The 20,368-nt window shown below is 41.4% G+C and overlaps 1 protein-coding gene across 2 annotated transcripts in view; it reads right to left on the bottom strand.

The window, feature by feature from the left end:
• The window catches only part of LOC117472653 (rho guanine nucleotide exchange factor 28-like), a 33,382-nt gene extending 13,471 nt beyond the window's left edge, over window positions 1–19,911 (bottom strand). For both annotated transcript variants that reach the window (XM_034117959.1, XM_034117960.1), the window contains exons 1-13: window positions 19,831–19,911; window positions 19,045–19,154; window positions 18,455–18,641; window positions 16,110–16,293; window positions 15,152–15,353; window positions 14,753–14,828; window positions 13,383–13,423; window positions 12,205–12,277; window positions 4,139–4,260; window positions 3,603–3,985; window positions 2,852–3,026; window positions 1,819–1,930; window positions 545–587 (exon numbers count right to left, since the gene is read on the bottom strand). In XM_034117959.1, the coding sequence (XP_033973850.1) occupies window positions 545–587; window positions 1,819–1,930; window positions 2,852–3,026; window positions 3,603–3,985; window positions 4,139–4,260; window positions 12,205–12,277; window positions 13,383–13,423; window positions 14,753–14,828; window positions 15,152–15,353; window positions 16,110–16,293; window positions 18,455–18,641; window positions 19,045–19,154; window positions 19,831–19,852 (1,730 nt within the window). In that variant the 5' untranslated portion in view covers window positions 19,853–19,911. The remainder of the gene's footprint in view (window positions 1–544; window positions 588–1,818; window positions 1,931–2,851; window positions 3,027–3,602; window positions 3,986–4,138; window positions 4,261–12,204; window positions 12,278–13,382; window positions 13,424–14,752; window positions 14,829–15,151; window positions 15,354–16,109; window positions 16,294–18,454; window positions 18,642–19,044; window positions 19,155–19,830) is intronic.
• Between the last annotated feature and the right edge of the window lie 457 nt (window positions 19,912–20,368).

Genomic DNA, 20,368 nt, shown 5'->3' with positions numbered 1-20,368 from the left:
ATGTTTCCTCTGTTAGCAAAGCATGGCAATTATCAAACAAAATGTATTAGCGCATGATACATTTATGAGGCAGTGAGATGAAACAAAAATGAATATGGATTGTGTTTTTTATGAAATGAAAACAAAATAAGCAAATGGGTCAAATGGTAGGATTGTAAAGCAAATGTAGTATTCCTGTTAGATCCCAAACACATACTACAATATGAACATACTCCACATTCAGGATCACTGAGGTGTTTTGGAAATGTTTCTGAGGCCTGGAGTGCAGGCGAGTTTTGCTGTTTACTCAGGGTTATTTTGAGGTTGCAATCAGAGTGTATTCTGGCCTCTGCCTTGAAACAGGAAGTATGTCACATCCTGCACACTCAGACCCTGACCACAGGTTTAATACCGGAGATACACATACACATCAAAACGCACACATAAACATGTGTAGGCACATTTTGGCCAATCTCTAACTGCTGGTCGACACTAAAGAGGGAGGGAGAACAAAGCAATGGTTGGCTTGCCCCTTCACTCCTGAAATAACACACTGTGGTTTTACCTCTTTTCTCTGGTAGTCTCAGTCAGGGTGAATGCTCTCTGCTCTGTAAGGTAGAGAAACAAGGACAGACAAATGAGTATCCAAAAATGCCTCTGAATAAGAAGACACCAGTGTAGATTTTAAGTGAATTAGCCCAGGGTGTTATAAAACATCATCCAATTAGAATGATGTTAGAAGCAAATACAAGAATCCCTGAAACAGTCTGGATCCAGCAAACGCCTACAGAGAAAGACCAAAGAGGTTATTCTTAGTCCAAACCCAGAATACACCAAAGATGGAAAATCCAAACAAAGATAGAAACACAATATGTACCAACGTGGAAGCAGAGCGGATCACTCACTTCATAACCAATTGCCCCTTGCAGGATTAATAAAGTTGTTGATTGATTGAGTAGATAACAAATCCTTAGAATGATTAATAAGAGTTACATGGAGAATTATCTTTCCAAAGCCCCAGGATATTAAAAGTGTCTTAAATATTTAGACCTCCGCCTCTCAGTCATCATATAAAAGAGTCTTGACATTAAGCTGAGTGAAAAGTCTGCTATAGCGAAAAATATTGAAAATATGAATAATTGAATGTTTTCTCTGAGACAGTGGTTTGTGGATTCAACAGTGTGACTTGCTGAACTTGCCAATAGAAACTAAATCTCACCACAGATAAGGGGCTGCACAATTTGGGCCACAATGAGAAACATCATTGTTTTGAAAATTGTGTGAAATCAAAACTTAGAAAAATGTTCAGAAAAGTATTTGGTTCCACCAAACAAACAAGTGTAATTCAATCATTTTGCTCAATCTTGCATAAATACACTTTTAACTACACTGGGTCATGAGAAGTTTAAATATACAAGATATGCCTTTTAATCCTGTAGCTTTTGATGATCACAAAGTTAATCCCACGGTTAACCAGAAAGAGCAGAAAGACACACTGTAATGTTTTCAGCAGCCACCCAGCAGCGTGGGCCGTTTGAAGCGGTCCTTGTACTTACTAACTTGGTTGAGACGAGAGAAGGATTTAGAGAGAGATAAAGCTTGAAGTAGAGAACGACCACTGCTGCTGAATGCACCATCTACACAGGACAAAGCATGGCCTTAATGCTGCACACGAGTACTGGAGCTGACATTAAACACACATGTACTTTATAGAGGTTCAGTTGATTTATGACACCTGTCTGGTCCCCCCCTCCCTGTTAGACATGTGGCACATGTGTCCGTTCAGCTGGCTCCAGGGAACAGAGAGGTCACAGGGCAGAGGGGTCAAAGGTCACTCACCTTCTGCCAGGTCAGTGATGGTTGCGTCTCGGTTTAGCAGAGGCCGTGACGGCTTCGCTTTGGGGGAGGAGTAGGAGTAGGAGCGCAGGCGAACTTCGGCTTTCTCTGGGTTCTGGGCGAGGAAGAGGAAGAGGAAGAGGATCAGATAGATGAGTAAGCAAACGTTTGCAGGTTCAATTCTGTGAACGGGAACAGATCAACTCAATATGTCTGACCTTTTTGTTCACATTATTGAGCTGTTGACAGACAGAAATTATCTACTTATGATTGTAGGGCAGGTCGTGTCTGATACATTGCATTAAAGGTGGGGTAGGTAATTTTGGAGAAACCAGCTCGAGTGCGCTAGAATTTGAAAATACACAGCCGGAAAAAATCTGCCACTTCCTTACAGAGCCCCTCCTCCAACACACACGAATACGCACATGACCAATGAGGGCACGAGATCAGTTTGTGCACAGATGGAAGGCTGACAGGAAGGTAGGCCATCCAGTTATTTTAGCCGGGCCGGCTCAAATGATTGGTCATGCTTTTTACAGTATTACGGCTTCCACAGATGACATTTTTTTATGGATTTTTTGTCAAAGCACTTAAGATATTCATTGCTATCGGGATGTTAAGAGCATTCCATGGAATATAACAAAAAGTGTATCTCGAGCCGGTTTCTCAAACTTACCTACCCCACCTTTAACTTAGTTTTTAGTGTTTTAGTGTGCTTCTTATATATACTGTATTGAAGAGAATAAAACCTGCTGCTAAAAATTGTGTAATAATAATAATGATAATTAAATGAAAGAAAGTCAAACTGTATCATGCCTCTTGAGCAATTGAGTGTGTTTATAGAAGTAGTCTATCAGTAAGAATAAACAAAAACTTTAAAGTGTATTGTTTAGATGGTAATTAAGTCATAAAGGCAGTGTTTTAGTAGGAGGGTTAGTTTTGCAGTTGGCCTGTCTCTGCCCACCCGTGATTTGCCATGCATGGAGAGAAACACTGTTGTTGGGTGAGTAATACTACATGTTTAGTGATGGTGTACCTTAGCGGACGTGTCTGTGCTGTCAGAGAGCGTGCGGTTAAAGTCTGGCGATGTCTCGAAAGAGTCCCTCTCCTCTCCTGAGCTGGAACGCAGGATGGACTGCTTCTTTACAGACGAGCAGGGGTAGGAATATCCCAGTATGTCTTCTTCTCCACTGTCACACTCCAAACTGGGACTGTTTTAATACATATAAGCACACACACACACACACAACATTCAGTGAAAGATTTTTGCTACATCTTTCAACAGGATTAGGCAGCAGTCTAGGCTTCCTATGGTACAGTTTAAGATATAACACTTTGTTCAGATCTATGATGATGTCACAATTTTGCACAGATATGATCTTGATCATGGTACAATCTTTAATCAGGTTTTGAACTGTTTTCCAGTTTCAGTGCTCACAGAGAAGATCCTGCAGCACTGAGGAAACTGGAAGGAATGTTTAGCAACTTCAACACACAAACAGCTCAATTGTGTCCAAGCTTCCTGTCACTTTCCGCACCTTCACAGACTACAATTACTGCTAAAAAGCTCATGAAAGTATTTTGCTGAAATGATGATAGATACTTTGTAAGAATGGGTTAGTTACAGGAAAATAACAACATGATTGTATTGTTTCATATATCAAGGAATCCCCTTATAAAGCTTGTTTGTTCTCTAATTTCAACGCAACTCATCCAGTTGAAAGGGCAGTCACATCTTAAAGTTATGCAATTAAATATAATAGCTCACACTTTAAGTAGCGTCCTACCTCAGGCCCCGGCTCGTCTCGGTCAAGCTGCATCCTCTGCGGTTCAAAGCAGGAGAAACTGGCAGACCGGGCTGCGTCTGACGCCTCTGTGCTCCCTCGAACATATGGAAGGCGGAAGCCAGGGGGGAGGAAGGAAAAGACGGGGAGGAAGCAAAGGGACATGGGGGAGACATGCGAGGGGATGGCTCCCTGTGATTCTCTAGGCCAGGGCCTTGAATTCCCCTCTCCTCATTATGGGGTGAGGACGGGTGCCGGTTTTGGGAACAGTTCCCTGAGTCAGGGGGGGTCATGGAGAAGGGGTCCCAGCACGGGCTGCCAAGATGTGGCGCAGGGCTCCCTTCCTCCTCCCCGGGAGAGCGGTATTTAATGTCAGCTTCATCCACCTAAAACAGAAAAGTGAGTAAGTGAAGGCTGATTTGTAGCTCCTGTAATGCAACATTTGACATCATAAACCAGTTCATGACATAACGTCATAAACTATATAACTGATGTACATATCTGTATAAACACTACTTAGAAGGAAACAGGCCACTCACCTGGTCCACCAGCATGGCGTTAGCGTACACCCTGTCTTTGCCATGTATCATCGCTGACAGTCTGGCGGCAGCAGCCAGAGTGGGGGAGCGGGCCGGGCTCTCCCCTATGGACTGGCTTTTCTCTACAGAGAGAGAGACAGAGAGAGAGGGAGAGAGGGAGAGGGGATTTTTCAATATTATATTTGGTTTCCATAGCAACACCAAGGAACTTTCTCACAAACACAGGAAGTAAATAGACATCCTGGGCAGTTGCATGACATTGTCCCTTAAGAGTGTGCTTCTCTCTTTGCACTCACACGTGAATGGGTGTGCATGGAGTTGTGAGCGGTCATCTGTTGGCATGTTTCTTCCCCACCCTGCCTTCGATACAGCCGGAGAGTGGAAATAACTCCCGGTGAGCACACAGTAGCATTGAGAGGAACCCTTTCAACACAGTAGAGGCACTGTGAGCAGCAGCCTGCTTGTGCTTTTGAAACAGGGGGAAACAGTCCTGCTCTCAAAACACACACGGCCCCCTCTGGGACGCTGCTCTGAACCAAACACAGCTTCTCCACAACACAACTTCTTGGAAAGTGTTTCAGGTTCCAAAACAACCTACAGGTAGGCTGAAGGTCACTTGCCACAGCACTCATTACAACAAACCTTTGATGGCTTTCATTCAACACAGCTAACTATTGTTTTAGCCTAATTGGACAATGAAATTATTCACAAACAATCATTCTTACAGTGAATCAATTTGTAGAGATGGTTAATAAATAAATTAAACTCATATATCAATTAAATGTTAAAGTAAATGTAAAGTACATACATATGATTGGCACTATACAGTATATAGTATAAAGTATAGGTACATAATACATTACATTAACTCTGTCCTAAATAAAACTAAATGTGGAATTGAATATAAGATTTAAACCAGCAATAAACTACTGAAAATTAAGGTTTTAGAACAGCAGCTCCATAACAGCAACTATTTGGAGCTTCAGGTGTGACGCTGTATCAACTGCTGTTTAAAGATCAAACGTGAACTCTGAAAGAAAAATGTAAAGCCAACATCGACTAAGAGTTGTTTAAATGCTAAGATGAAGTTAGTTAGTTTTTAACAGTTTGAACATTTGTATCCCAATTGGGAGGCTCCATCTGCAATAATTATAATTAGCACACCTGGCCCTAATGAAGAAGACTAAGAAACCTACATCACAAAATTCAAGGCACTAACTTATTGTACCATTTATAACAGTTTATTAATGTATCAGTACCGTTAACGTAATCATTTGAATTACTGAAGGGATTGTATTTAGTTTATTTTAACTCATGTTAGTTTTGTGTAATTATTTTTGTAGTTTTGATCATTGTCTTAAAAAGAAATACTAAGATATGGATTGCAATACATTTCAGTGTTTTAAGGGTTTGACAGCATTATGCATGAGAAAAAAGCAGCAAAGAAAATGAGATTTAACAATGTGCAAAGCATCCACTGGAAAAAATGAACTTCATAAGCAACCGGTAGAAATCGTGCAGCATTCCTCACAATAATCTGAGGAGGCATCCTCATTAGCTCAGTTATATTATTAAGTTCCTAATGACAGTCTCTTCTTACCCTGGCCAAGCCATGCCTGAAACAATGCCAGCGGTGATAAATCACGTCTTTGGCACCGCTGTTTCCACCTAAACTCATCAAGCAGATATTAAACCCAGACTCAACATCTCTCGTTAAAAAAATAATCCATAGTTTATCCATAGTTTCCAAGCTGCCAGCACCACAGTGGGAGCAAAAAAGTAAATCAGACCAACAATTGGCTGTGCTTCCTGTAGGCAGGGAGTCCAATAAATCTGAGACTCAACAGGGACTCAAGCAGACATTGATGAGGACACCAGATGAGTCCGGTTCCATCCACAACAAACGATATGGAGAAGATATAGACTTAACATGAACCCCTGCAGGATACAGAACACACTCCACATCAATCGAAGAGTTATGAAGTATCTCTAGAACAGCATCATTAGTGTAATGTAAGTTACTTACAACAGCCTGAAAACATTGGAAAACATGAACATAACATCCTGTTATTCTGTTACTTCTGGATCCTCTTAGTTTCGCATGGAAACATTTTACTGTATTTTAACCCGAATACAGACACAAAGTCACGTTACACCGTCTACTGTGTATTGTAGGATTAGTTTTACTGCAACATCAAATCAAGAGACTAGGTCAGATTCTGGATGTGGGTCAAACCACTGTTTGAAAGCAGATACAGTTTCATATAAACCCACTTAAGGAACTTGACGGACATGCTTAATATTAAAGGTTCTGGGCCAGGTCCAAAGCCACAGCTGGCTGCCACAGGCCCGATCATTCACACACCTCTGACCCATAAACACCGCCTCAGTGAACATTACTGTCAGGCGCTGCAAACTGTGTTTAACATAAGTTCACTGGGGGAGTAACAGACGACCATGGAGATCATATTTCTAACAAGTTAAAGCCGCACAAAATCAATCTTTCTGCATGAGAAGCTGTCTTTATGGCTGGGACGGAGCTCGCTGTTTGCATGTTACCATTTCAGAGGAGTTCTAAGGAATGCGGAGCAGGGCATGGGGGCTTTAGTCTATAGGATTTTGCTCACGGAAGGTATATTTGGAGTGATGTGATATTCAGAGCATGTCCCCGAGTGAGAGCCAACCCTATACAGTAGCAGCGCCCGGATCAGCAGCAAAGGGAAAGAGAGAGAGCTGGAGCTTTACTGAGTCCCAGACAAAGACAGCAGTCAGTGCCAGGTTTCCAGACCAGGGCAGTTAAACACAGAAAGTGACCCTTCAACCCATGCACACCCCTGGGAGAGAGAGATCGAGGAAGGCAGGATGGAGAGGGGGGAGGCAGGGCTGTCACAAGGGCTCTTTCTCAAGGTTTACCCACTTTGGAGGCTGCTAGTGTGCAAAACAAAAATGTTCAAGACTAACAGAGAATCATAAATGTTAATTGCGTAAACACCTAGGCTTGTTTATTACGAGTACAATAGGGTCATTTGTCTATGACGTTCCTTCTTTTATGAAGTTAATCGCTTTATAAGCACCACGCTAAACAACTGTCACTTTGGAGAGAGCTGGGAGAACTTAGGAGCAGAGTAAAATAACAAGCAGAGCCTAATAGAACAAAACAAAAAGCTGTAATACCTTATAAGAGGGGAGAGCTAATTATTTGATGGAGGGCAATTTAAATCATTAAAATAATTGTTCACCAATATCCACAAACCCATTGTGAGTTATGACACCTGCAGTCAAACATCCCAGTCCAAGCATCACATTGTGTGTTCCCCATGTTGTTTACATTTCAGTGCGTCACTGGGCCCAAGAGATCCAGGAAGAGGTAAACTCAGAGTGAACAGCGATCAGTCCTTAAGAGAGAGTGGAGAAATAAACGTGTGGCTCCGAACACCTGAACACACACTTCACTTCGCAGGTGCCTCTTTACACCAGAGCTGTTTATTTCAGATTTTAAACTTTTGAACACTTAGAAATCCACATGAAAATATATGGTCAGTTTACAAAAAGTTTTTTTTATATTGCCGCTTTTCTACTCTTCAGCCGCATTGCACAGACAGACAGGCAGTGTTTATAAAATGTGCAGAAGTCAATCACAATTAAGAAGCAATAACATAGATAATCTGGCAGAGTTTTATTGTGAAAGATGAGGAAAAAGACCACTGGAGTCGAGCCAAGATGACACATAAATGGGAGTAACTTGATTTCACTCTCACTCTTCCCTCTAACAAACACAAACTGTAGTCACTTGCATACAAGCAATGAACTGTTGAACTATTCTGGTTTACTTCTTTAGGCAAACACTTCAGCTGTCCCAACAAATGTGTTTTCTAACTTTAGGTACCAGGATTAACTTGATTTTGGTTTCTCAACAATTGACAATAAACTGTGATAAACACTTCACATCAGCGCCAATGACACTTCAGTGACATATGAACAAAAACTGATAATGATCGTCAACTGCAGGTGCCTGAGTATAGTGAGGTATATGAAGATACATATTAAGCATTGGGCCTTCTTTTTGCACTTCATAGACCCCAGCAGTCACATGAAGCCTCGACTCCTCAGCGGGGGCTCCCATACGCACACAACAGTGTGGAGTGAGGATGTCGAAAGCCCCTAACCACTCAATCAGCTTCGAGTGGACATCTGACATTCCCCAACATACTGTCAGATATCAGGTTACATCACCGGCAAACATGCAGTTATCTCACTCCGATTGTCTCGCTGCTGCACAGGAGGCCCGTGAATACAAATGTGTAATGGGAACAGTCTAATTTTAACTGTATTGTTCCACAGAGAAAAGCCTGTGGTAAAGTCTTCCATTTGCCAATCTAACCAGATGTGACTTTAAGAAAAGAGTTGCAACTGAAATGAGGAAAACTGCACAGTCTGTGTGAGCTCAAGTGAGCTGCTTTATTTATGACATCAACACACATGCATCTAATGTCTGTCAAACACTGCAACAAGTTATATAGCAGGAACTTTGACTTATTTTGAATCAAAGGTGAAAGTGTCAACTTGAATGGCTCATACAACCAAGAGCAAACAGTCACTGTGACAGGATGAAAAAAGCTTCTGTAAATCAATACATTATTTCCACATCCGTAGATTACAGTACCACTCAGTCTTACCTTTTTTGCCTGTCTTCTTGCGCATCCTCATCTTAGGAAAAGAGGGCCAGGAGTAGTTGAAAGGAGAGTCCGAGTCAGAATCCATGATTTGCTATCTTCAAAGTAATCTTTATCCAAACGGCTCAAGGTGTCAATAAATAAATGAGCAGTGCCTCAGTTTACATCCATTTCCCAGAGACAGCGAACTAGCTGCAGCGTTCACTCTCCTTTTTCCAGAGCCCCGCTGTAGACACTCTGACACTTCAGCAGTGAGCCAGCATGTTCCCCTCTGTCTCCCCCAGTCACCCCTCCCCCTATGGTCCACCCCTTCCCCCTCGATAACTTTGCACCAACTGTCTGACAGAGCAGGGACACAACTCTGTCTTCTCCCTCTGATCCTTTCTACAGTTTTCTCACTATCTACAACTTTGTCCCATCTTCCTGACTGCTCTCTTCAAATCTGGAACAACATTTGAGTCTCTAAGTCTTCCTCTGGCCCCCCCAGTCACTCATCTACCAAACAGAGTACAGGGGAGAGGGAGAGAGATCAACACATGCTGACAGGAGCAGGGGGGAGGAGTGTATTGACTGCCGGAAAGAGTGACTGAAGGAGGGAGAGAAACAGAGAGAGACAAAGTCAAACATAGGAGTGACTTCAGAACCTACAGCGAAGACAAACACGAGGGCAGACAGCTTAGGGGAGGTGAGTCTCAGACCCGGGAGGAATCATTAACCCTGTGAGTTCATGATTGCCTCGGAGAGATGCCACACTCCAAGGTACAAGACGTGCACCCCGAATATGCCAGATGCCACATCTGAACAGATTCCTTCTCGATCACTCCATTCTCTTTTTCTATATTATAGCATGTCAAAGCTAGAATGAGGGGGAAAGGGGTTCGGAGTGTGTGGAGGGGGCAGTCTGCCAGGTCAGCAGCCTCACCATGGAGACAGCAGTGAGAGCCGCTGCTGTTTTTTCTTTGGGTTTCCCCCCCCCCCCCTCCTCCTTTTTCCCCTCTTGCCAACTTGCAGGAGTACAGTGCTCCATTGGCAGCAGCAAGGATAAAAGTATGTTTAGCTAGAGGTGGTAAATGTGACAGAAAGGGATAATGAAGCGGGTTTAAGAGACAAATCAGACAATGGCACTTTGGGAGACGCCAAACATGGGTTTATAAATGCACATAAATGAAGGAATGTGATCAACAAAACGAGAAAGGGGGATGAGAATGGGTTTGGTAGGACGAAGATATGCAGAGGACAGAAACAGAGGTACACTGCGACTATAAAGTAGTTTCTGTATGTGCTGGTGTGTGTGTGTGTGTGTGTGTGTGTGTGTGTGTGTGTGTGTGTGTGTGTGTGTGTGTGTGTGTGGAGGGGTGTTGGCACTGTACTGGTGAACATTAATGCTGCCTTTGTGGGGTCTGTGTGAGGTTTAATCCTTTTTTTTCCGTTCTCCAATTAGATCCCTCAGCCGGGGTCGCAGACTCTTGTTAGTGTTGCTGGCATGTCTCTCGTCGTCTGTTGTCACCCTTCCAAACTATCCATATCATAAATCCCTTTCTCTTGCGCTCTCTCTTTCCAATAATACACACACACACACCATTCTCACACTCCTCTACTCTGCTCTCCCTAGGGATCTCAACAAGCTGGAAAACTGCATTCAGCACCGCCTTGGCAACCCCCATTCAGCTTTTTTTTCACTTCCCTATAGCCCTTGCCCCCTTCAGAGCACTCTTCCCCACTGCCTTCTCCCTCTTAAATGCACACCAACACTGACAACACACACACATATCGACCTCCTTCCTCTCTCTTCAGCTGTGTAGAGCAGAGCTCCTCGGGATGGAGTGGCGTTTGCTGTTTGTTCACTAAACTCACATTAAAATGCTGACCTGGGAGGAAGGGACCCGGGGCATGGGTGCACAAGTCTGTCTGTGTTTGTGTGTGTATGAAGGTATTTAAGGGCAAGTGTGTGTTTTGGGTGGGGTGATTGGATTTTGGGGGCATTAGGAGGGCAGATGGGGGGAGAAGCGGAGGGAGGTGGAAGCATGGAAGACAAGTGAGAGAAACTTTTCTACTATTAAACGTTTTTAACAATTACACCTATATTTTAAACCTTTAACAAACCTGCTGTAGCAAAACTGCATTTTATTTTGCTCATGTGAGTGAAGGTACAGTCATTTGAAATGGAGAGAGGAATGAGCTGACATCAAGAAGACAGGGGGAAAATGACAGCTACGCTCAAAATTCCTCATCCCTTGCCGAAGCTCTGGCCATATAAGCTGTGTCTGTCTATTTGATGACGCATAAGCTCAATGATAAAAACAGTCTGGAATCGCGAATCGCAAACCTGCTGGTCACTCGTTATGCCCGACAGCTTAGAAATGTCTAATGAAGAATTGTATTTCCTCAAGCGTCAAATGAGCAATGTAATCCTGGAAGAGTTACATGTATAAACCTGAGTCACTCTGAGCCTGAAGTTTTTTATTTTTTTTTTTTTTTTTATAAATATGGCAGTAAGAGGAAACTGAGGAGAAAACAGGATTTATGGGCCAGCCTTATTGGTCTGAACCACAAAAGCCTTTGAAGGGACCAATCGAGGTCACGAGCAGTCAGTCTACAAACGCCAGAAAATATGAAAATCCTAAACTAGCCAACAAACACACACATTCACAAATACACACAGAGAACAAAATGGCTAAACCATATAGCATGGAAAACAACGCTAGCCACAGGAAGTTCAGATTGCAGATGTCCAGTGCCAAGTGTTATAAAGCCTGAAGCCTCAGCTTATAACCACAACATTCTTACACTGAGGCATCAGTCCGCTCTGCAGCAATACAAGCCAATTATTAACCCGCTGGATGTTCCCACTCTTTAAAATCATTCCCTTCCCGTGCAGAGGCAGATCAGAGTGGTCAACCTAAAGCCCCACATTTAGCATTCATCCCTGTCCCCATGTCACTGCTGGTGGGAAGAGGGTGACTCTGCATTGTATCTTCATGTCGGATTATCTAGATTCCTTCTTAGTGCCACCATCACTGTAAACACAGAGTGACACGACTCTAAAATCTCCAGAGAGGAGGGGCCAGAAGGAGTCAGGGGGCTGAAATGTGATCGTACAGTCTGTGGGGATGGTGGACAGCGGTGGTCATGTTTTAAGTTCCAAGTTCTGTTCAGGAAAGGAAATGTTTCCTGCAGATGGACTCGCTTAATGATTAGAAGCAAATTAGATCATTTCTTATGAATATAACACCACCTAAACCAACAGTGATCAGTTTCAGTCTGCTCAAAACAGGATCTACAGCTGAGGCAACGCAAGCTCTAAAATTAAAACCAAATCTAAAAACAGGCTTCTGAGAAAGTAACCTTACTCTGAGGGGAAGCTTAAAAAGATGTTAAAAATAAAATCTTTACCAGAGTCAAAGTGTGATGGGTCGTCCACCTCGTCCTCTTCATGCAGGCAAAACATCAGCAGCTCCTCGTAGTCCTGGACAGACAGAAGCGTTCAGCAAACAGCACACACATTTCCAAGGACTAAAGTAGAACTAAAGTGCACAAACACAAGTGTTTGGTGAATGCCTAGGTGTGTGACAGAGCAATATCAACTAGGTAACCATCTGTATCACATCAAACCTATTCAATAATGAGAATCATGTGCACACGCCACACCTCTCCAAACATGAATTACACACTTGACCGCTCACAAAGTCGGCTATTCAGGGGCGTGTGCAGGGTGCCAGCTTCAACACCTTGACAATAAGAGTGAAACAATGTGGAGCATTTAGGGGCGGTCAGTAGGGCTGTGCAATTAATCGTATTTTAATCGCAATTACGATTTTGGCCTGCCACAATTACGAAAACAACATAATCGAAAAAAACGATTATTTTGCTTTGCTTGGTTGTGACAGTGCACTGCAACATATTTGATTTCATTTATTTTAGTCTAATTTATTTGTATTGATCATATTTACATATGTTTAGTAGCTTGTTGAAGTGCGCTCCAAAATATTTGTTGATCTTGTTTATTGGTATTTATTATTTTTGATATTATTTATTTAAATGTAAATATAAATGTATCATTTATTTTATTTATTTTTGTATTGGTTTTTCAGTTGAATTATACGTTCAGGGTAATCAACAGTTAAAAAGATACTGTTCAAATTATTATTTGTATTTGTTTTAAAGTTCAATAAATGGATGTTTTCAAAGTCAATGAATAATCGTATTTAATAATCGTGATATCAATTATTGACCAAAATAATCGTGATTATGTTTTTTGCCATAATCGCACAGCCCTAGCGGTCAGTGCCACCGGCTGATGCAGATGTTCATGGAGATTAAAGGGATATTTAAGAGTTTTAAAATTAGAAAAATTAGATATCCGGGACTTCTTTTTATGGACACCTGTTGTGGCAAAATAGGCACAAACGTACTCTGGAGTGTTTTTGAAGGACAAGTAACATATTGTATTGTCTCATCAAATAAAGCTGTTTAAACTTGGACAATTACAGTATGAGCTAACATTACATATTTGTTTTATTATATATTTAGTCCATACCTATGTGTGTGAAATATTATGATCCAATACTCACATTTTCTTCTACAGCAGCTCTTTTCATATCAGAATACAGTGCTGAAAGAAGAGAAACGTACTCAGACACAGACATACAGCAGCCATTAAACTTCAAAAGAGGCTCGAGTGGGCACAGATGTGTGTCAGTTTTTAACAATGTATGTACCATGCAAAGTATTTTTTTTCATAACCTGGGGAGACCTTACTGTGTGGCCTTGATCTACTTTCTTTTCATTTTACTACCATGTGCATCTCAGATCAAAGGACACTGTATGATTGCTTACCAGAAACAAAAAAGTGACGCACAGAAATGAGTGTATGGGTGGTTTGATATGGAGCCCCGGGTCACATTAATGTATAAAAGCATATACATGCAGGAAAGGGAAGTGGCAGCAACACCATAAAGGATATATAGGTTGGGAGAGGAACTCAGAGACAAAAGAAGAATCAAGCAGCAAAGAGTGAGAAAGGAGAAGATGTCAAATATAGGAGGAGACTTTAAAAAACAAGCTTAATCTGACAAAGGTCTTTCTGTGCCTCAGTGGGATACCGTGAAACACATTCACTTAAGTCTGATACAGTGATGCCAGCTGGCTCTAAAGTGAGAGAGAGAGAGAGAGAGAGAGAGAGAGAGAGAGAGAGAGAGAGAGAGAGAGAGAGAGAGAGAGAGAGAGAGAGAGAGAGAGAGAGAGAGAGAGAGAGAGTAAAGGGAAACCACCTTGTGAAGGAGGCTGTGACCTTCCAAACTGCATCCTTGCATTTGTATTGCTTGCCTCAAAAATAAACCCATGAAAATGTACTGTACTGTATATGGCTGTAATTCAGGATACTTTTCATCGTCCATTATAAGTTGACAGTTATTTTTAATATGGTTTTTTGGTTAAGCGTTTGTCGGTTAATGTTAAAAGAAAATGGTAGAATTAAATAAAATAGCCAACAATTTGTTTTGTCCAAACAACAGTTAAGATGTCAAAATATATTTAATAGGCAAATAATAATACTAAACACGCTTAGAAAAATAGAAAACACAGCATTGAGAAGCTATAATCAGCAGATTTTGTTTTGATGAATCACTTGAGTAATTATAATTATAAATGACTGACATTTATTTCCTGTCAATCAACTAATTTAAGCTTATTTTACTCTACTGTTAATCAGGTTCACATAAGACACGTTATCTTGATGTATCTTTGCAACAGTAATACCTGAAAAACCCCACAGGAGGGCAGTCAATGTCAGCTAATAAAGCCTGAGTCAAGCCACAGTATGAAGCCTCATAGACCACTCGAACAAAGATTGGCAGACCATTGCAACATCAAAGAGTTCAGATTGAGGTTTAACCGGGCCTCTTAAAACCCACAAAGATTAAGAAGGGTAAAATAAAGTTACCGGTCTCGGCAGGATCATCCACCAGCTCCTCCTTCCCCGAGAGGGTCTCCACACGTTCCCTCCTGAGAGCTTTGATCTGTAGGAGGAAAGGTGATGTTTAAGTAAGAGGATGCTGTAAAACTGAAGCATAGGGCTGGGAGGTGGTGACTCTATTCTTACTTTGTATGTGAAATTACATCATTTCTAACTAGCTTTATTTTGATGGTACTTTCAGGTACATTATTTGCAGTTTATAATTGTGTATCACCAAAACCTCAAAAGCGCAATTTCCTCCACTAAAAAAATCCCATCTCTCTATAAATTAAAGCTGAATTGCTTCATTTTGTTTGGGTTGCCTTGGTTGGGGCGATGAGGGGGGTTCAAACCTTGACCCAGCACCAGTTAACGTTGACAATTCACCTCTCTGAGAAAGTCCTCATCTCTGAGCCGGTCTCTGAGAAGCAGGATGTCAGCGTGTCGACTGTCCTCTGAGCTCCACCTCAGGTTCTGTCGGACGGTCAGAGTCAGGTTCCCCATATCATGACAGAACCTGAGCAGGCGGGACCGGTCGGCCCACACCTGGGACAGACCTGCTGGAGGCGTGGCCAGAGGGTTGGGGGGGCTGTAGCACAACAGGTGGGCCGGTTTAATCACAACCATTCAAAACATTAGGGTTGATGTTCAAAGAGAATAATTGTTACACCATGAAAAATCTCAATAGAAAGTTAATTATTTTTGTTATGTTTATAATTTAATTTATGAAAAAAACTCTAAAGCACTGTCAGCATTTCAGATGATGGTGATTCAGTCATTTTCGGCCATGTACACATACAGGTGTTTAGCACTGTGTGTAGTCATCGGCAAAATATCTATCTTGTCATATTTCATTTCATTTGTATTTGTTCCGTTCATGGTATGCACAAACTCAATGTATAACAATTATTTACAAAACATGTCTCTGTAAACACACCACACCCGAATAGGAGCAGGGAGAAGAAAATAATCTTATATAACCTGCCCCTTTCTCAACAAAAAAAAAAGGGAATATAAATAGATGGTCTGTCCTTCATATTTTCGTATTCACAGCCAATCATTGCAGTATCGTAGGAAAATAAGAGAAACACAAAAACTTACAAAAAACACTTAATTCCCACTTGACAGTTAAGGGAAAACAAAAAAACAACACCAAAACATCACATGAACAAGGAAAAGTGCAACACCCTGATCTGAGTCCTACTTGAGTAGAAGGGGAAAGTGTTGTCTTTTCCTGGTTTTAATGAGAGCTTTCCCTTACTGTGTGTGAAAGCACTGCACTCAACACCTAATGTTACAGCTTAACAGTGATTCATTTGCCAGTATCCCTGCCGTATAATCTTACTGTGTGAGCAGCTCCAGGAGCTCGGTGTTGCCGGCTGTCTGTGCCAGCTGCAGCGGTGTCACTCCCTCTTCGTTTGGCAGACTGACAGCCATCAGACCCCCCGGCTGACAAAGCAGCAGCTCTGCAAGCCGATACAGACCCCATCGCACGGCCATGTGGAGGGGAGACTCCCTGAAACTGTGCTCTGGAGATGAAGGAAGAAATCTAATTAAATAAAAAATATAACTGCAGAGATAAAGGTAGGTAGGATGTTAACAGTAAGACAGGAACGAAGGGTTAAACGTGAGATAAAGAGTAACCTATCATGTCAAGAAGTGCCTCTTGATAACCTACTCGTGATAATTAACCTAAATGCCAATGATTGATTTGTCCTCTTGCATAGCCCTGGGTCTCTCTGCCCCACTGACACACTTAAATAAAAGCTTTTCTTAACAAAGTAGGGGCAGCTACTTATTTCTGTGTCTGTTACTCAACGCAGTTCAACCAGATCTGTCTCCAGGTGACAGACATGCATCAAAACAGCTTCAGTCAAGCAGCTAGTAGGCTTGATCAAAGGAAAATTGTTAAACCCAATTCAGACAAAATAAAGGAAACTTAGCTTAAAAGCTCCTAGGTATATCAACTTAAAAAGGTACTTTTTTTATTTGACTGTTAATCAAATATCTAGTGGGGTGTCATTAAGTAAGGTGCAGGTTTACTACAACCACTGTTCCTTAATGCTGATGCAGTTTTTGGTAGACATATGTCAACAATACTTTGTTGACCTCGTCCCATAACATTGCAGCAGCATTTGTCATTGATTTTCTAGAAATTCAGACTTGATGTTCTAGAAATTCAGACAAAACATCTCAATTATTGAGGCAACTGCAGAATTTCGTAACTTGAATAACAATAAGCCGACAATCACCTTTTTCTCCACTTAGTTTTCAAGGCAACTTACAGAGATACAAAGCGGCCAGGAAGATGCTGTCTGAATTTATTTAGCATCACTCAATAACAGCCAGAGCAAGAAGAAAATATAACTAAATAACCAAAATATAGCCTAAAACATGAAACACGATCAACACCTAGACAGTTTTATCAAAAAACAATTATTCATCACAGTTGGTATTTAACTGCAAAGGGGTAATGCGGTTTTATTTTAGATTATATATCATTTTGCCTTTGAATAATAGTGGACTACAGAAAGCATTAGGAATCATATTGATGAAAAAAGGGTTATTTTCACCCACATACTGTGCAGCCAATGTGGCCAAGCTGGTGCCAGAAATACCTTATTCTACTATTCTAGTCAAAGTGAAGTCACTTTAAGTGAAACAACAGCTAATAACTGACTAACATAAAGCAAGATCACCTTTATAAGTCTACGCTTTAATTCTAGAACAAAACTCTGTCTGATCTGTCCAAGAATATTGTGTATAGAAAAAACATCTGCCAGCCTCCTTGACCTTTAAAGACAGATCCGCACATCTTTGCAGGCTGTATCAAAGGTATTACATTTCAACTTCTTCAGAGCTGCCCAGAGAAAATCTAATGATTCCAAGATCCAATCAAATATCTAAATGTTGATAAAGAATTGGATTTTTCCATTCCTTTAAAATGTAGAAAGCACTATGAACAAAGCACCAATGGTTAGCTGGGATTGATAAGTCAGTACAGCATCGGCAGTAGAATGATGTTGTGAGCAGTGTTATGAAATGAACTGCAGACATTTAGAGGGAGACGCTGCAAAGAAACAGACTGCCCTAACTTTGTTAATGCTAAATCTAGTTTATTATTTATGTAGGTGGCCCTACACAAACACTTAGATCATAGAGACAGATGGTGACAGTCAAGATGGTGGTCAGCACACACACGCACGCAAACACACACACATACTTGCCCTAAGATGTATTAGTCTCTGCCTAGGGCTACTTCCAGAAGGAAAGGCTCTATTAACCACATTATATGCTGCCTAATTGGCTTTGATGAGTCCAACAGAAGCACACATGTGACCATGTTCACTTCCGATTACACAGTAAGCATTGCAAATGGGAAGGATGGCAGAGGAAAGAGGAGGGGGAGTTGAAGAGTTCACCTTCCTAAGATATAGCTGGCTTTGAGTGTTCAGTGCGATGCTGAGAGATCCCTCTTTATAAAAAACGACATATTTCCTTAAACCAATTTCTGACAGTTAAACATTACAACCTTATCCGTCTTCCTCAAAGCTTTATGCTTTAAGCTTATCCACCTAATGTTTCCTGTGTATACATTGTTGTGTAATAAAAAACAAATACTATGTGCTTTAGATAAACTTATCTGTGCAGGAAATCCCATTAAACAAGATGAGAAAATCCTGCTCTCACCATCTCCGCTGTGGCTCCCTAGTACATTCCAGTTTTGGGGGATATCCAGATTTGCCATGGCCAGGGTGACGCGACGATCCATAGCCCAGCGAGAGCTCTGCTGGCCCAGATTGAAGAGGCTGCTCAGATCCTTGTGATCCCTGGAGCTAAGGCAATGTCCGTGGACTACCAGGTGCTCTGCCAGGTCCTGAGAAGAAAAAAGAATAAGATCAATCCTTGAAACAGTCATGTGAAAACCAATGCTACACAACAAAGGTGAAATGTTTTAGTTTTTTCAAAGCAAATAATTATTTCACTTAACATTAATTACAGAAAATAGATTTTTTTCACCGTTTTAGAAAACAAGTTTTTTTAATATAAGCTTATTGTAATTTTTCAAGGATTCAAGGCTTTTATTGTCATTTGTGCATAGCTACAGTGTAGTTATGACAATGAAAATCTTAGGTCACAGGCTCCTCCAACAGTGCAACACAATAAAACGGATAAAAGTTGAGAAGCATAAAGAATATGATAACAATAATCCATTCCCAAGCAGGTTATTTTAACCTCGGGTAAGCACAAATTTACAGGCAGTGTAAATTATATCTAACCTGAGCATCATCTTGGACATACTCCAGAGAAGCCCCGCCCACCCAGGTGAGGGGTGTAGTTTCAGAACACAGGTAGGCCTGCACAGACACCACCTCAGCCAGGTTATGACCTAAAAAGAAACGACCCGTTAAAACACAGATTTTATTCAGAGCAGATTTGTATTTCTTTTAAATAAAAAGAGTATTTATATACAGTCTGAATTTGTAGGTCACCCTCTAAAAACACAAATCCACTGGTAAGGTCCTTAAAATATACCTTTTATGTTTCATCCCAGAGCCTTAGTGCATTATTGTGGTTAAAAATGTTATCAGATTTTCATTTTGTATGCTGAAAGGGCTTTTCTTTTATGGAGAAGACGACTTGCTTTTAATAGTGCCGTTATAGTAGAGAGTGCTCAAGCCTGCAGGACTGCCTGTTGTCTGTGTCAACCTACACAGAGGCTCAGTAATGTTGACGTATTGTTTATGGAGCCGTTTCCCCCCTGAGAGGAAGCTGATAAGATTCTGTGCCTTTCCAGACCTCAAGTCACAGACTGTGATTGTGCAAGTGTGTTTCCATTTGTATGTGTGTGTGTGTGTGGGGGAAGATCAAAATAGTGATATACTGTTCATGAGTTTATCACAGACAATAAGAAAAACCTGGAGTTGTCAGATTGTGCAGTGGAGGGTTATGTCTGAACATGGTGTTCTAAATCAATTCTCCCTTTTGGAGGAAAAACATAGCAAATGACCTAATATACACACACATCAATATAGTATGATCTACAGGCATACACCGTAACATACCAGGAACTATAAAGCAGAGCATGACATCACTAAGAGCCCTGGTGACATGGACCAGTGTGGATCCTTCCAAGACAACGTAGACCTCTGCATCCTCGGGCAGCGAGTCAAAACCATCCAGCAGTGCAAATACTTTCGCCTGGCCCTAAGACAAAGACAATTCAGAGAGTTTGAAAGAGAAAATGAAGACGAAAGATGCTTGAGAGCAAGATATATTTATATTCCTAAAGATACAGGCTCATTTCTGTGAAGTACACTAAATCCCCTCACAGCATGCCAATTGAGGACCATAGAACATTACCCCTCAATAAAACCAGGAATGTCTTGAAGTCTACTGCAAAGACCTGCCCTGATCCTAAAAGGCCAGAACACTTTAGACTTCTGACCTGAGGCAGAGAAAAGTGAAATAGGGCAGAATATTTACACTGATTTGTAGGCTGATTACTGGCCTTTGAACAACATGTAATGTGCCAGCCTCACTGGACTCTGTGAATACATGTCAAAATGTACATTTATTTATCGCTTTGTATTGCCGATACAT

The sequence above is a fragment of the Trematomus bernacchii genome, unplaced genomic scaffold (genome assembly GCF_902827165.1).
Source record: "Trematomus bernacchii unplaced genomic scaffold, fTreBer1.1, whole genome shotgun sequence".
Lineage (NCBI taxonomy): Eukaryota > Metazoa > Chordata > Actinopteri > Perciformes > Nototheniidae > Trematomus > Trematomus bernacchii.
This window is presented reverse-complemented; position numbering and strand designations above follow the sequence as displayed.